The sequence below is a fragment of the Crocodylus porosus genome, unplaced genomic scaffold (genome assembly GCF_001723895.1).
Source record: "Crocodylus porosus isolate Cpor-Errol unplaced genomic scaffold, CroPor_comp1, whole genome shotgun sequence".
Classification (NCBI taxonomy): Eukaryota; Metazoa; Chordata; order Crocodylia; family Crocodylidae; genus Crocodylus; species Crocodylus porosus.
In genome coordinates this window covers 74,579,301-74,595,444 of record NW_017728948.1, presented here as the reverse complement: position 1 = coordinate 74,595,444, position 16,144 = coordinate 74,579,301, and the positions used below count along the sequence as shown (strand labels likewise).

The window sequence follows — 16,144 nt, the reverse complement described above, 5'->3', positions numbered from 1 at the left end:
CTGTTATACTTAGGAGACTCCAACCTTTCCTCTCAGTTGTGTCAAAGACTGTATCCAGAAGCATAACTTACAGTAACATTTAGAGGAAAATGAAATATGGAAAAATGTCATTAAGCAAAGAATCTCAACTATGAAGAAAGTTATATGACCCAGTGAATTAAAAGAGTGCACCCCGAGATGTATTAAACATAAGCTTATCCCTGTGTCTCCACATATAGTACATCACAATATCTGTGATGTACTATATCTGGAGACACAGATATAGTGTTCCCTCTACATCTATATCTGGATGTAGAGGGAATGGCACACATCTCAGTACCTTGAGGGGGTCATTGATTATGTCAACGTAATTCCATCACAAGCATGTACAGCAAATACTAACAACACTATGATTTACAGTAGTAAAAACATAATTATTCTAAGAGGCCTAATTAGGAACAAATATAAGGCCAATTAAGCCTGTCAAGTTAGGAAAAAGCAACATTTAGTTTTCCCTGGAGAAATGCAAACACAGTGAGATGCATCAACTCTTTTTAATCTGGGGACAGACTGTTGCTTTTAGTACAGTTAATAACACAAAATCAGATACTTAAACTGAGGGAAGGGGACAGCTTTTGATTTCTGTTGTCTCTAAAAGGCACGTGTTGCATTGCTTTCTAGCAACTTAAGCAAACTCGCACGATCATATGGCTGTCTTTTAATATTCAAAGGCAGAGAGTTATCTAGGTTCCGTTAAAGTAATATTTGTTTAGATTTGGCTTTGGGGTCTAACACAGTTCTGACATTTGTAGTCCACACATTTGCTTTCATTGCACTCCAGGAAATAAGACCAACTGGCATTTACCTGAAAAAGACAGCTCAGCAGCTCCGGAAGAGTCTAATTAAAATGCAGCACGTTACTAGAGCACTGCATCACACTGTGTTGCCATAGTAACCAGGAAGTCCTGTAGACTTTTCAGGCCATTTGAGGGCATGTTTTCAAGAGGCACATGAATTAGATAGATCACCTATTGTATATTTAAAATGACTTCCAATCTATGAAAGCTTTGTTCATGTTGACCTAAAAATAAAATAATTAACTCGTTAAAGGACTGACCTCTCTTAGAGGTTCATATTTTTCTCAAGCTATTTCCATGGCTGGTTAGAAACGTATAGCTTCTTTGCAGCAATTGTGTATCAATACCTTAATTACACATTTTGATTTCTCGATTCAGGAAAATTGAAGTTACCCCCTTAAATTGTGCATGAAGCCAATTCAACACTGGATGCAGTTGGGCTGAAAATTCCAAAGTTTCCAATGAAAGTGGACATCTGAATCTCCTGTATAGCTTGTGCCTCTAGCACAGGGGTGGGCAATTATTTTGGTCAGAGGGTTGCTTACTGAGTTTTGGCAAGCCATCGAGGGCCACATGACAGGCAGCCCAGGACAGATAAATATTAATTTTCTAAATTACTTAGGGGCCCCACAGGTCGGATAGAATGGCCTGGTGGGCTGCATGAGGCTCCTGGGCCACATTTTGCCTACACCTGCTCTAGCAGTCCCTCTTGGTAAGCCATGAAAAGTGACTTGGTTCTACACAGTTGTTTTTTTCCCCGTGCTTCCACTTAGCAAATCATATTAAGAGAAGCTTAAGTTACATTAATAAAATGGAAAATGTAAAATTTTCATTATACACTTTCCTAATATCAGGTTTCTACTGAAGCAATTGCTGTACTCTTTATAAGGATGTTATATGAATCCCATTAGGAGGAGGAGGAGGAGGAGAACAACATGAATGTCATTGTTAATGGAGGTAACCAGTCTAAAAGATGTGGTTTATATTATGAAGGGAATTAAGAAATTTCTGCTTTGTTTAAGAACATTATAAGCAAGTTGCTTAAAATAACCAAGAAGATTTAACTGCTTGCCCTCCCCTGCCCCCTTTTAAAAAAAATTCTTCTCCCCCTCCCCCTTTTTAGTTGTTCTACGCTTATTTCAATCATCTGTATAGAAATGCAGTGGTGCAAAACAGACAAGAGGAGATAGCAGACAGGAAATTAAACAGGAGCTTGCAGTGCAATAGGCCAGCATGATTTTGGACTGCTGAAGGGTCACATCAAGTCCTTCAATGCACGATCCTCATGAGCCCATGCCTGGAGTACTGTCTTCAGTTTTGGGACCTCCAAAACCAGGTAGATGTAGACAATACAGAAAAGAACTCACAGATCAAAACCAAAATTAATAAGTATGGCTTGAATGGGTGGGGCACTGGATTGGTAATCAGGGCATCTGGGTTCTATTCTTGATTATGTTACCAGTCTATTATGTAACTAATGTCAAGTCACATTACTTCTCATCAGTGTCCCTCTGCCTCTCAGTTTCCCCATCTGCAAAACAGGGCTAGTGATATTTTCCCACTGTAAGATCTACACAAACATTGGCTACACATTGGCTATAACAAAAGACTGAGGGCAAAAATCCTGCTTATGACCATATATAATAATAATAGGTTAAATTAGTAATACTGCATCAGTCATGTTAGAGGAAAAATTTGAATCCAAAGTGAAAAGAGTAGAATAACAAGGGAAAGAGAAATGCAATCTGTTTTTATTTGGGTCATCCTCCTAAAAAGATTATCAGTATGGTTCCCACTGAGCAACTACACTAAAATTCAGTTGCATGAAACAGAATAGTGCGTATTTTTGCTAAAACAAATGATAGGCAGATTCAGAATGCAAGAAATAGAGTGCAACCAATCTATCATTTTGCTGGTTTCTCCATATCACAATAGATTAATGACCTTGAGGAACAGTTTCTTTCTACTACCTTACAATTTCCTGATAATTCACTGTATCACATTATTGAAAACTGCATTGGTTTTATGGTTCTCTTTATAACAACAAACTTACTTTCACCATCTGCATATCCATTTTGTATACAATGTATACCAGCTCAACATGGCCTGCGTTCTTCCGTTGTTTATGGTGCTGCTGGTATAGCTTTTTTCTTCTTTGTGGCGGCAACTTTTTTACAATGAGTGCCTTGACCTAAATTGCTAAAACATGAATTCTTGGAACAGAAAGAAGGTGCTGTAAATTACCACCAGTTCAGAAGTTCATTTTTAATGGGTTTTGTTTTATTTCCTTCAATTGAACATTATTTACAAACAGAAATTAATAAAACACATCACAAAACAATAAAATTTCAACAGTTAATATTTATAGGTGCATAGGTCATGCTCAATTACTTTATATATGTATATATATTAACAACTCTCACAATAAGTCATCTCTGCACAGAAATAATTATCATAGGAAACATAAAAAAAACCTTTTATCAAACAATACCATGTTACTGACAACCTGTCAACAAAACATGTACAGCTTTAGAAATAAGCAGTAGACACTTAGGTGATTTTTATTTTTATTTTAGCTTTTTAAACTTGAAGCCACAATATCCACAGCACAACAATGGGCCTGCCACCCAGGGATTAGTTTCAGCAGGAGGGAATCACTGAAACAAGAGCTGGACGCAGTCATAGATACTCCAATCATTGCTGATGGAAGACTTCAAAATACACTGTAAAAACTGTAAAAAAAGTTAACCACTGGGCACATTGGAACTCAGCACTTGTACAGGATGGGACATCTTTGTTAGCAGATTTCAGAAGATAGAAAGAGGGGAGAGATTCTCATGCTTCAGGTTCATAGTCTTGATACTCTTCCTATTGAGAAGGGCAAAAGTCAGCATTGACAACATTTATGAAATGCCACATTTTAGACCCGATTCTATTCCCATTGCAGCCAATAGAGAAAGAGGTGCTATTACTTTTAATAGGAACAGGATCTGAGCATTTATCTTTATTTGGTTGGCATTATTTTATCATGACTTTCAAATATTTAGTTTATAATCAAAGGTATTTATAGACTAACTAGATGCCTCCTAACTGAACATACCATTCAACTATGGTATCAGCTGCAAAATGACTTTAAATAATGCATCTGTGAATAGTACCCTTAAGAAATAAGGAATGAAGAGGGGGAAAAATCATGTTCCTACATATAACATGTACTAAGTATTCCTCATGAGGGAAAAGCATGTCAAAGATAAGAAATGAGCCTCAACCAGTGATCCAGGAAAGTATGTTCAAAACTCTAAACTCATGAACAGTCCTACTGGAATCACTGGGACTACTTATGTCCTTAAAGTTAAAGAGGTGAGCACAGATCATGTCCCAAGACTGCCATAAAATAATGTAGTATAAAAATCTTCATCCCTCAAATGTTGAATTCAAATGGCATGTTGGCAGGCTCTAGACTTCACTAGATATCCATTCTGAGCAGAGAGTAAACTTATATGGAACTTTTGTATGAGAACAGTTACAACTTGATCCAATGCATGGTGAACTAGGTGGGGATTCTTCCACTGACTTCATTGGAAACTAGATCAGGCTCTTAATGGCAACTGGTAAGTTTGTGGACTTAAATTCTCATTATACAAAGAGGCTCAGGTGCCATAATTCGATATGAATTCTACTTTACACTGGTGCTGCAGCTGCTCACCTAGTCCAGTAAATCACTTATCACTAATTATAAAAATAAAAGTAATCCCTTAATTTTAATGGCATAAATTTTAAATTTCTGAGTAATATATGACTCGAAGTACTTTCCTGGATCAACACTTTAGACAACTCATGTCCCTCACAATCAGACCCAATCTTCTACAGCTTGACAAAATAACCACTCTGATTACCCTTAGTGATGTGTTCCATGAATTATAGTAACATATTGTAACAAGCTCAAAGTAATGCAAGGTTAGCCAAAGGAAAGTGATAAAAATTATACCTTCACAATATATTTGCCTCAGGGAATAATAATGATTTGCAAGTCTTATAAAATGTGGTTTAAATGTTAGGAAGCTAAAGAATATACTTTGAGCATACATTTCTTTTACTGAAATCAAACAAAGATATATTTTTCCCCATCTCTCTTCACAAACACAAGAAAACATTCTGAATTTATTATGGATTGTTCTACAGTGATGAAAGAAAGAATATTTTCAAGCTGTGTCAAATGATTCTCTTAAAGATTATTCCTGTAAGGAAGCCATTAAGAACAGTAATGGACTTCCCCTCCCTCACCAGCTGGGTTGCAGATGGGTCTGCTTTAAGAGAGGCTGTGCAGGGAAAACAAAGAAGTAATGGAAGTCGTCTTGGGAACAATACTGCTTATAGCCAATTCTTGGATAAGCAGATGCAAACATGGAAGAACCAAGGCAGAGTTCAGCTATATTAAAATGGTAGCTGGACTATTAGACAGTACAATCTTGCCTCCTTCATTCAAATGGACTTAATTAAAAATACATGAATGACTTTCTTTTTGCTTTGCTGGAAGTTCTAAAAATGTGACAAATATCATTTGAGATCAAACAAAATACTATGTTTCAAATATGAGCATTTAATAAGTTCAAAGGAAATTTGGAACTGAAGGGCACATGAATTATAGGATTTAGGTGCTGTTCACAAACTGAAGAGGAGATTGCACATAGCCCATCCTTCTAAACACTGATTAAGAAAATATCTTGAGATGTGGAAGATTCACTTTCAAGTCTCTATTCTGCCTGACTTGAGGCAGAAATGCAAATTGTAGCCTCCCACCTCCTAGAAGAATACCCTAGTCACTGGACTACTCTCAATTCTGGGTCAGATCTCATTGGGTGGCTGGATACATCGGTGGGGGGAAGTGCTCCTAAGAACCTCTCTAATTAAGGCATGAAATGTTTTAGATGTAGTGGAACAGATCCAGTAGGGCCATAATGGGCACTTTTACATGTTCTCTGACATGTTCTGATTAGAACACAATTAGAACACTCTAAATCAGAACATTTTAGACATAGTGGAACAGATCCAGTGAAAACGCTGCAGTGTCTTGTTTATTCAGTCATCCATGTTTCAAAATGGTGGCGGGGTGCTTTAAGTAAAGCTTCTTGAACAAGCTTTAGTTAAAGTGCCCCTGCCACCATTTTGAAATGCAGGGTGCTGAATACACAAGATACTGTGGGTGTTTTAATTAGAGCAGCTGCTAAGAAACATGGGGACGCTAAATACATGAGACACTGCAGCACGTTGGGGCGTTCCATTAGCACTCTCCCACAGATTTGCTTGAGTTTGCTCTGATGCGTTCTAATCCGAACACGTCAGAAAACGTGTAAAAGGGCCTGTTATGTCCTACTGGATTTAGAGGCCAGTCTAAAACATGTCATTTCCACTGGGCCTGAGGCGTTCGCCTGGGAGGTAGGGCACCCAGTCCAGTCCTTGTTTCAATACAAATTTTACTGTCGTCATTTTTAGAAATTCCTGCTTCCAGCCAAAGACAGCTGGTTCCTGAAAAAACAGTGGTGTAACATTTAACTCAATAACAGGCAATGTTGCACAAAGCATCAATAAGTCTTTAGAACTTATGAATTACATAAGAGGACACTTAACATATTAAATTTTATAACTAAGCATGATGCTACTGCAGACCTCTACTCCTTGGGCTCAATCATGCCATTTTGACATGGGAAGGAGTAATGGGGAACCCCAGGAGATGTTCTGCCTCATAAAAATGTTGTTCAGAAATGCTTTATGCCTTCTACCATGCTGCAGTTTGCTAACCCCCTGCATAGCTGACTCCACACCTTTAGGCATATAGAAGATTGGAGTCAGGGACTCGCCTCCTCTCTGAGATGTTCTGAGCATCATGTACCCCTGAAGGCAAGAGATTCGCTCTGTGAGTGCCTGGTATGAGCTGGTTATTCTGCTGGAGCTGGATCATGCTGACAGAGTCCCTGCACTGAACTCTCTGCTGCCATCTGCTATATGCATTCACTGAGCACAACAAAAAATTTACCTCAGGAGGCATTTCATAAGCCTCATTTTCAGTGTCCACCGGCATGTCTGTATTATCCAACATTCCTTCCTGTGGGATGCCTTCTTCATTCTGATGTTTCAAATGAGAAGAAAAACAAGAAAAAAAGAACAGCCTGTCATTGGTTTCTTCATGAAATATTTCTATTGGTTTTGTTTTTCCCGCTAAATATGAAAATGATTGTCCCAAGAAGCTGATTATGAAGGCAAACAGACATTTCACTTTCTATGCTGCTGGCAAAGATGGGTCAAAACCCAGGGAACTCCCACAACAGTAAGTCTCATATTCAGCAAGAAGAGGAGTCAGTGGAACAGCATCCCTTTACATGCTAACCTGAAGAACTCCCTTCAGGACTTCCATGTGGCTCAGCCTGGGTGAGTATTTTGATTGGGAAGATATGACCATGTAATGCTGGTGACTCCAGGTGGTATCTCCAGGTGCCCCACTAAGTGCTGCCCTTATCATTAATGTCTAGAAAGTCATGTTCTGGGGCAATCCATCCAGCTTTAGTAAGCAAGTATAGAATAGACTAGGTGCCAGTTGCAACAGTCTATAAGGGAGCTGTGATCGAACGTAGAAGTGGCGCACAGATGCCCATACCAGATATCCGACAAGCTGTTCCGTTTCCTTGTGCTGTTAGAGAACTGCAACTCTATTCACTTCTTTCCATGCATGGGCCAAGACCTGTCTTTAACTCAAGAGAATGGCAGTAATGTCAGCTTTCAGAGCCTCTGGCAACCCCTGGGAATTGATTTTGTCAAAAGACAGCCAATACAACACAACACACTAGTGATACTACAACAAAATAGGCTAATTTTGAAGATCATATTCTGCCATCACCCAGCCCAGCAAACACACACATATGTGTAAGTATGTTTTATTCAGGTGATTTTTCCCACTGACTTCAGTGTTGCTACTTGTGAGAGCAATGTTACTCATCCACAAATGAATCTAAAGTATCAGGCTACTGAAACAAGTATGATTTTGAGTTATATAAAAGATTAATATTAATCTCAAAAAGTTTGTTTTGTAGACTGATCAACCATTCTCATTGATATCAGCATCAGTTTCTAGCAGCTATAGCCTTTTCAGAGTACATGCTTCAATCCTACTGGCCAGCAGACAGTTATACCATATTCTTACATATATAGCACACACATCTACCCCTCCCCCCAACAAAAAAAGCAACTACTGAAAACTGGAGTGTACATTATCTGTGAGAAATACTGTAAGGGCAGTTTCTGCTGCTTGCTGGGCAAAAGTGAGAGCAAAGTCCATGATCCACAGCAATGAGGGGTTCAGGTCTCTAGCCTGCTGCTATTCAGTTAGTTACTACAAGGAAATATTTTCTCTTCTTCGTTCTACCTGTCAAACTAAGGTGTGTATCTTATTCTAGGACATGCTGTATGCAAGAAAATATGGGATATATAGATCCTGGATTTTTCATAAGGTTAGGTTCCTGAGAAGATAAAGGTTTGTAACCTAGTCCACTGTATACAGAGCTGCAGCAAAAAACGATGTGGAATTACTGAAGTGCTCTGGCAGTTTGCTGTGGTTTTTATTTCAAAGGATGCCATAACTTCAATCAGCTGTGTGAGGCCATTGATGAGCTCCAGCTGAGTAAAAAGACACATTTTGAAGTAAAAGCTGCAGCTAACAATTGAGCAGTTCATTCTTAATTTGGCAACCCACTGTGAATTAAGTGGGTTGCAAACCATCAGGGTACAAATGATGCAGGTACTACTGTATAAGAGCACAAAACACTGTAGGCTCCCCCACCACATACACATTTCAGGACGTCGAATTAAGGACACTGAGCAAAGGTCATGGGCCAGATTCTAACATCCTTGTGTTAAATAAAATGTTCTCCCATGGGTAATGCTGTTATAATTAATAGGATCCCTGCAACAGTAAACGTAACTCATGGAGAAAGGTTATTGAAATCTAGTCCTAAAATTAAACATTATTTTCTATCTAGAACAAATTTAAAAGACAATGCATATGGCACTTATTTAGGCAAAACTCCAACTGAAAACAAGTTAAAATTTGCCCTAAGAAGGAGGTATTCCAAAATTGAAAGGCTTGTATGAAAAGCCATATTTTAGCTGATATAAATCAGCTCCACTAAAAAAACCAAAACAAACAAACAAACAAAAAACCACAATGAAGCTATAATGGTTTACACAAGCTGATCATCTAAACAGAAATAGGTGTAAATTAGAATATACAGGATTTAGTTGAAATTTAATTAAAATATTGATAATCAACAATTTATGGATTTAATATGGATATTAGTGAAAAAAAGAAAGTCCAGGGATAATTACTCAGAGCCCAAGGTAGTCATTCTAAAGGAAACACAAGCTGCATATAAAACATAAAGCAACAATTTTAAAAAACAAAATAACCTTCTCTCTAGGCTGACATGGACTAAAGATGAACAGTCCCAAAATGCAGCTCCTATTAAAATTTTAACTCTAATTTAGATTAAAGGCCATGAGGCCGATTCCCACTACTGACATAAGATATTTTCACTCTGTGGCATGGATTTGGAAAAGTCCGCCCTCCTCACACTCACACAACTGTTTGGGTCAGATGCATAGAAGGGAATTAAATAAGGAACAATATTTTAATCTTTGTTGTGATGCACAGTTCTAAGGGATGCTTTGTTTGTATTGCTTGTATTCCATTATGCAAGGCATGCAAGGGGAAAGGGCAACTTCATCTCTAAAATTTATATTAATAATATTCAGTTTTGAGATCTCTCACACCATCATTTCTATGCCTTCATTTTTAATTTACAGATCTGTTCTCCTCTATTCCACTTTCCTATCACTATGTATTTCTCTTCATTCTCAGTTTTATTCCTGTATTCAGATATTCCCACTCGCTTTACCCACTCTATCTCTGCTGTCCTACCCAATTTACCCTGCCCTCTGCCTGGGGTCACCTAGCTATTTTCTGGACTTCCTACTCCTCTGTTTTTAATCCCCATGCAAACTGACCTATCCAGACTGCCTGTTTCCTTCAAATGCCTCCCTCCCTTGGTTCTCAAATTCTGAAGTGTTCTTCTTTCTTTCACCCCAACACACCCTTTCATTTTTCTCACTTGAACCTCTATCGCTCAGCAAGGGTTCCATAGTGTAAATCCTTCCTGTGTCCTCATTTTGCTGTCACTCTGCTACTACCTTCCTGTACACGTATTTTGTCACAGCCAACTGCAGAGTGCCACTCAGGTCTCCTGAATCCCTATTCTCTCATCTTAGGTTGTATATTCAATTAGAGAAGTCTCCTATGACAAGAGTCCATGGATTCAGCATACAGGAACAATTGCAGGATGGCCAATGCCCCCATTATTATTCCTCCCATGTTTGAGATTTATTCTCCTGTTACTGTGAGGCCACATCCACCAAGTTTGCAGAAGGGACAAAATAAATCCAAAATGGTATATTCTTCCTCAAACCAAAAAAATCCTGAATGAGGATGCATGTTCTTTTTGAGTGATGTGATCAACTCAATGTTTTTTACCAACTGCTTGAACGAGATCTTTACACAAGATTCTTTACTGCATAGTAAAGCATCACCGTCTACATGTGTACACCATTAACTTCACAGTACATTAGTCTACTGCACAATTAGCTACTACCTGTAAAAACCCTCCAAGAGCTGGAAGCCAAGCATCACCAGGACAGGAGAGCTCTCTACCCCACCCCATCGTGGCACAGCTTGGCTCCCAGCTTCCTACAGGAGCCAGGAGCTGAGCACTACCAAGATGGGGAGCTCTCTGCTTTTCTGCCCAGCCAGGGGTTGACCAGGAGTTTCCCTAGAAGTGGGACAGCTCCTGGTCAGCCCCCAGTTGCACAGGGAAGCTTCCCTGGGCACAGGGCGTGTCTGCATGTGCACGGGGCTGAGAGAACTCTGCAGTGGCAGCTATCGTCTGGCCCCATGCACATCAGGACCCATTCTTATGTACACAGGGCCAGGAGACAGCTGCCACTGTAACCAACAGAACTCTCCTGGTCCTGTGCACATCAGGATCAGTTCCTGTGCTCCCTGCCAGCCCCTGGGCTACCACCCTGAAGGAGCCTGAAGCTCCCTTTGGCTACTGCAGGAGGCCAGAACAGGGTAGGAGCAGCCCTGTGCTCCCATTGGGAGCATATTTTCTCCCAGGGAAGGCTTACTGTGCAGTATTTTACTGAGCAGTAAGCCTTTGTAGCATTAATAGCACATGTAGAAGTGCCCGCAGTATAGTACTACTATCTGGATTAAAGGAGTTTGGCAGGTTGGCTAGAGATAAAGAGGCAAGAGGCAGGTCTATAGCTCAACCTTTTATTGTTTACACTCCAAAGCACTTCTCCAAGTGTCTACCTGGTTACCTGCCACAGTGCTATTAAAACTCCTGACAGATTTTAATCACGCCACAAATGTAACATGTTAATTACGCAATAAATGGCAATATGACATGTATTTGGCACATTTTTGGTGCCATAAAATGGCAAAATAGTTACATAGATGTTCCACAAGTAATGTAAGATATCTTTGTGTGGCTTGTTCACATGGTGCTTTAAATTGACCTTGTGACATGCCCCCTCTCAATGCTAACGATCAGCTGATGGTCTTCAACTGGATGGGGACTGCTTCCCTCCTGATACCGACAATCAGGGCCTGTGCTGTGGTTAAGTGCTGGGCAGGGGAGCAGACTGATCCCTTCCATGTGACAAGCTGAAGGTTGTGCAGCAGCCCTGCACGCAAGGATACCACCATCTAGTTCTGCAACTGCTGTGGTGGGAGGGGAAGGAAGGGCAATTGCCTCCCCCCACACTTGGCAAGTGCAAAGCCACATGCCCAAAGCCCTGCACGCAAAGCCTTTAAACATGCTGGTGCATGTGGAGTGCAGAATCATAATACTGAGCTCTGTCTGTGCTGTCAAATAGAAAGGGACATGCATAGGGATCTGAATCCATACATGTGAATGTTGGGATCAGATCCCATCATGCCATTACAGCAACATCTGCCAGGGCTATATTCTTACCCATTCTTCATAGCTTCATAGTTGGTAGGGTCGGAAGGGACCTGAGCAGATCATCAAGTGTGACCCCCTGCCATGGTAGGAAAGAGTACTTGGGTCAAACAACCCTGGCAAGGTGTTCATCTAACCTCCTCTTAAAGACCCCCAGGGTAGGAGCCTGCACCACTTCTCTTGCAAGTTGGTTCCAGATCCTAGCCACCCTGACAGTGTAGTAGCACCTCCTGATGTCTAGTCTGAATCTACCCTCTGCCAGCTTGTGACCATTATTTCTAGTCACTCCTGGTAGTGCTTGGGGGAACAGGGACTCCCCCAGTGCCTACTGGTCCCCCATGACTAGTTTGTAACAGGCCACTAGATCCCCCCTCAGCCTTCTCTTGTGGAGGCTAAACAGGTCCAGGTCCCTTAGCCTCTTCTCGTAGGGCCTGCCCTGCTGCCCCCTAATCATGCAAGTGGCCCTCCTCTGATCACTCTCCATGTTGTCCACATCATTCCTGAAGTGCGGCACCCAGAACTGGATGTAGTACTCCAGCTGTGGCCTGATCAGTGTCACGTAGTGGGGGAGGATCACCTCCTTGGACCTGCTCGAGATGCATCTGTGGATGTATGACAAGGTATGGTTGGCCTTTCTAACCGCGTCCCCACACTGTCGGCTCACATTCATTTTGGCATCAATAATGACTCCGAGATCCTTTTCTGCCTCTGCACTGACAAGAAGGGAGTTCCCCAACCTGTAGGTATGCTGCTGGTTATTCCCCACCAGGTGCAGTACCTTGCACTTGTCAGTCTTGAATCCCATCCTGTTCTCATCCGCTCACCCCTGTAACCTGTCTAGGTCTCATTGCAGCCTATTCCTCCCTTCTAGTGTGCCCACTTCTCCCCACATCTTAGTGTCATCTGTGAATTTGACCAGGGTGCTTTTTACCCCCTCATCCAAGTTGCTGACGAAGATGTTGAACAGTGTGGGCCCCAGGACCGAGCCCTGGGGGACCCCACTGCCCACATCCCTCCAGGTCGAATAGGACCCATCCACCACCACTCTCTAGGTGTGGCCCTCCTGCCAGTTAGTGACCCATTTGACTGTGTAGGTGTCAACGCCACAGTCCCCTAGTTTTTTAATGAGAATGGGGTGAGAGACAGTGTCAAAGGCCTTCCTAAATTCCGGAAAGACTACATCCACTGTAACACCTGTATCTAAGGATTTTGTGACCTGGTCATAGAAGGCCACCAGGTTGGCCTGACAGGACCTGCCTCTAATGAACCCTTGGTTGCCCCTAAGCATAATCTCCTCTGCTGGCCCCTCGTGGACATGCGCCAGGATAATTCTCTCAAAAAGCTTACCCAGGATCGAGGTAAGACTAATTGGCCTATAGTTCCCTGGGTCCTCCTTCCTCCCTTTTTCGAAAATGGGAACCACACTGGCCCTTTTCCAGTCCTCTGGCACCATGCCAGAGCACCATGAGTGCTTGTAAAGCCATGCCAGGGGTCCCGCAATGACTTTTGCTAATTCCCTCAGCACTCTGGGATGGAGATCATCAGGACCAGGTGATTTAAATGCATTCAGTCCCTCCAGAAGTTCCCTGACTAGGTCCTCACTGACCCTAGGCCTGGGTGTGCCTCCCCTGGGGCCTACGGGAGTCCCAGTGGTGGGGGGGTGGCCCAGTCCCTGCTCATAAAAATGGAGGCAAAGAAATTGTTAAATAGCTTAGCTTTGTCATCTGGTGCAATGACCAGATTTCCTAGTGTGTCTTGCTTAGGCCCCACATTACCCAGTACCTTCTTTTTACCCCTTACATATTTAAAAAAGGACTTCTTGTTGACCTTGATTGGGGAAGCTAGTCCAAGTTCCATCTCTGTCTTGGCCTTCCTGACCACCCCCCTACATTCCCAAGCAACCGAGGTATAGTCCTCCCTGGTAATGGCCCCTCCCTTCCATTGGGTGTATGCCTCCTTTTTAGCTAGATGTCCCCATATGCTTTTGGTGAGCCATGGGGGCTTTTGCACCCTCCTGCTCCCTTTGATCTGCATTGGGATTAGCTCATTTTGGGCTTGGAGGATAGTCTTCTTAAGGAGCAACCACTCTTCTTGGACACCTGGCTCCCCTCCCCTCCAGGACCTCAGTCCTTCCCTGACTATTCTCCTTACCTCATTGAAATCCACCCTCCTGAAGTCCAGGGCTGCTGCCTTGCTGCAGGCCTTTTCCACCTTGTGCTGGATGGTGAATTCCAGCAGGCGATGATCACTGTCGCCCAGGTGGTCGAGCACCTGCAGCCCCCTCACCAGGTCATCTCCCATGGCCAGCACCAGGTTCAACAAGGTGTCTCCCCTGGTGGGGCTGTGCACCTCCTGGGTTAGATGGAGGTCCTTCATTCTGGATAAGAACCTACGTGAGTAGTTAGACCTGGCTGACTGCTCTTCCCAGCAGATGTCTGGAAAATTCAGGTCACCCATGATGACCACATCTTTTGACCTAACTACCTCCATGAGCTGACTTAAGAATTCCCGGCCTAGCTCTTCCCCTTGGTTGGGTGATCTGTAGTAGACCCCCACCGTTAAGTCCCTTTCCCCTTGACTTCCTTGTATTCTAACCCAGAACACTTCAGTGAGCCCGTCCTCTGACTCTGTATTACTCGTTGAAGATGTGTATTTCTCCATGATGTATAGCGCTACGCTCCTACCTTTCCTCCCTGTTCTATCCCTCCTGTTCTGCCTGGGAAGACTGAGAAGGGAGAAGGAGAATGCAACACTGACTAGCAGTAGGTGTTCTTGGATTTGATGAACTTTCCAATTCTCACTCCAGTCTATACCCCATATTTATACAGGGCTTACTGTAGCAAAGATTTTTGTGACCTTAAAAGGTGTTAACTATGTGAGATTTATGTCCTTGTAAAATGTACGTCTGTGCATGCACATGCAAACATGCTTTCTGATAGGGAGGACTTCTTATCTCATTCTGTTAGGGTAACAATATGAATTTTGGGGAGTACTGGGTGTGCAGCTGAATGAAGGCTTTTTCCTGTGTCTCAGCAAAAGCTGCTGGTCACAAGGCTGGATGATACATTAAAAGTAACTAACTTTGCTAATGCTTAAGTAAGCAGATTCTTACCAAAAGGATAGGGTGCAAAGTGCATGATGTGTTGGGTAAAAATAGGATGCAGCCCACCAGCTATCAGCAGGAGACAAAGCAAAAGTATGGCCTTGGAGATGGTGCTGAAGTCAACAAGAAAACCAGAAAGAGCCATCGAGAAACCATAACTGACTGGGGGATGACGGGGCAAAGTCTTACTCATGTGCTTTTAGCAGAAAGGCATGTAAATGAATGAAATGCATAGGCAATACCATGCTAAAGAAGCAAACAGTAAACAGAGATGGAGCTTGAGATGGGAGGATAAATGGGTGGAACTGAAGGAGGGACATAGGAGGGGTGAATGTTAGTATGTATGAACCAAGGTGTATAAAATGTGGAAAGAACTAACGTTCAAGGCAGGCCCCTTGGTTCATGGGCTGCACGTCTGTGAGGGACTCTTGTCCAAAGCTATCTCCATTCTAAATAAAGCTGTTGTAAGCAATGTGTGCTGGTGTTTGCTCCCTGCTTGCTCTGGCTAATGAGTGCCAGGATCCATGAGCAAATGGACCATCATCTCCCTAGTCATTGGGTGCCACATGGAGTTAGGGTCTAACATCTTCCTTCACCATATTTGAATGTCACTTGTCACTGGCCTGTTTTGTTTTCACTCTGGGTTATAATCTTCACTAACAAGACTCTTTTGCTTTTACAGATTATCTAACAAACTTAACACATATGTATTAGATGTAGTTATGCTATAATAGTAGTGACAGTCAACACGCTCATTGTGGGAATGCTCAGAGCCTGGGACCCCAGCAACGAGAGCATCCTGCATGCCTGCTGCGTCTCCCGCTGCTATGCCAAGTTGATGTGTTGTCTCATAGTGTCTGACACCATCCGTTGGTCCTGCAAACACGTCATGGGCCTCTGCCAGTACTCTGACCCCACCAGATGAACTGCCACTGGACTGGACCCAGAGGGGACCACCTGAACCCCCCTCTGCACCAGATGGACCTTCACTTTTGAAAGGATTCTTCAGCCGTGGACAACCCCACTCCACACGAAGAGGACCCCTGCGATGAGACTCTATAGGGACTGAGACATTTTCTTTGATCCACTTCCTCCACCATTGCAGACCATTGTAACGGGTTTGTGTGTATCTATCT

At 42.4% G+C, this 16,144-nt stretch overlaps 1 protein-coding gene across 2 annotated transcripts in view; it reads right to left on the bottom strand.

Moving 5' to 3' along the window:
• Nucleotides 1–3,094: 3,094 nt before the first annotated feature.
• SNCA (synuclein alpha) overlaps nt 3,095–16,144 on the bottom strand; it is a 154,486-nt gene continuing 141,436 nt past the window's right edge. Inside the window, exons 5-6 of one of the 2 annotated variants that reach the window (XM_019553413.1) lie at nt 6,871–6,960; nt 3,095–3,704 (exon numbers count right to left, since the gene is read on the bottom strand). In XM_019553413.1, the coding sequence (XP_019408958.1) occupies nt 3,672–3,704; nt 6,871–6,960 (123 nt within the window). In that variant the 3' untranslated portion in view covers nt 3,095–3,671. The remainder of the gene's footprint in view (nt 3,705–6,870; nt 6,961–16,144) is intronic. The other variant, XM_019553412.1, reaches the window with a different exon arrangement.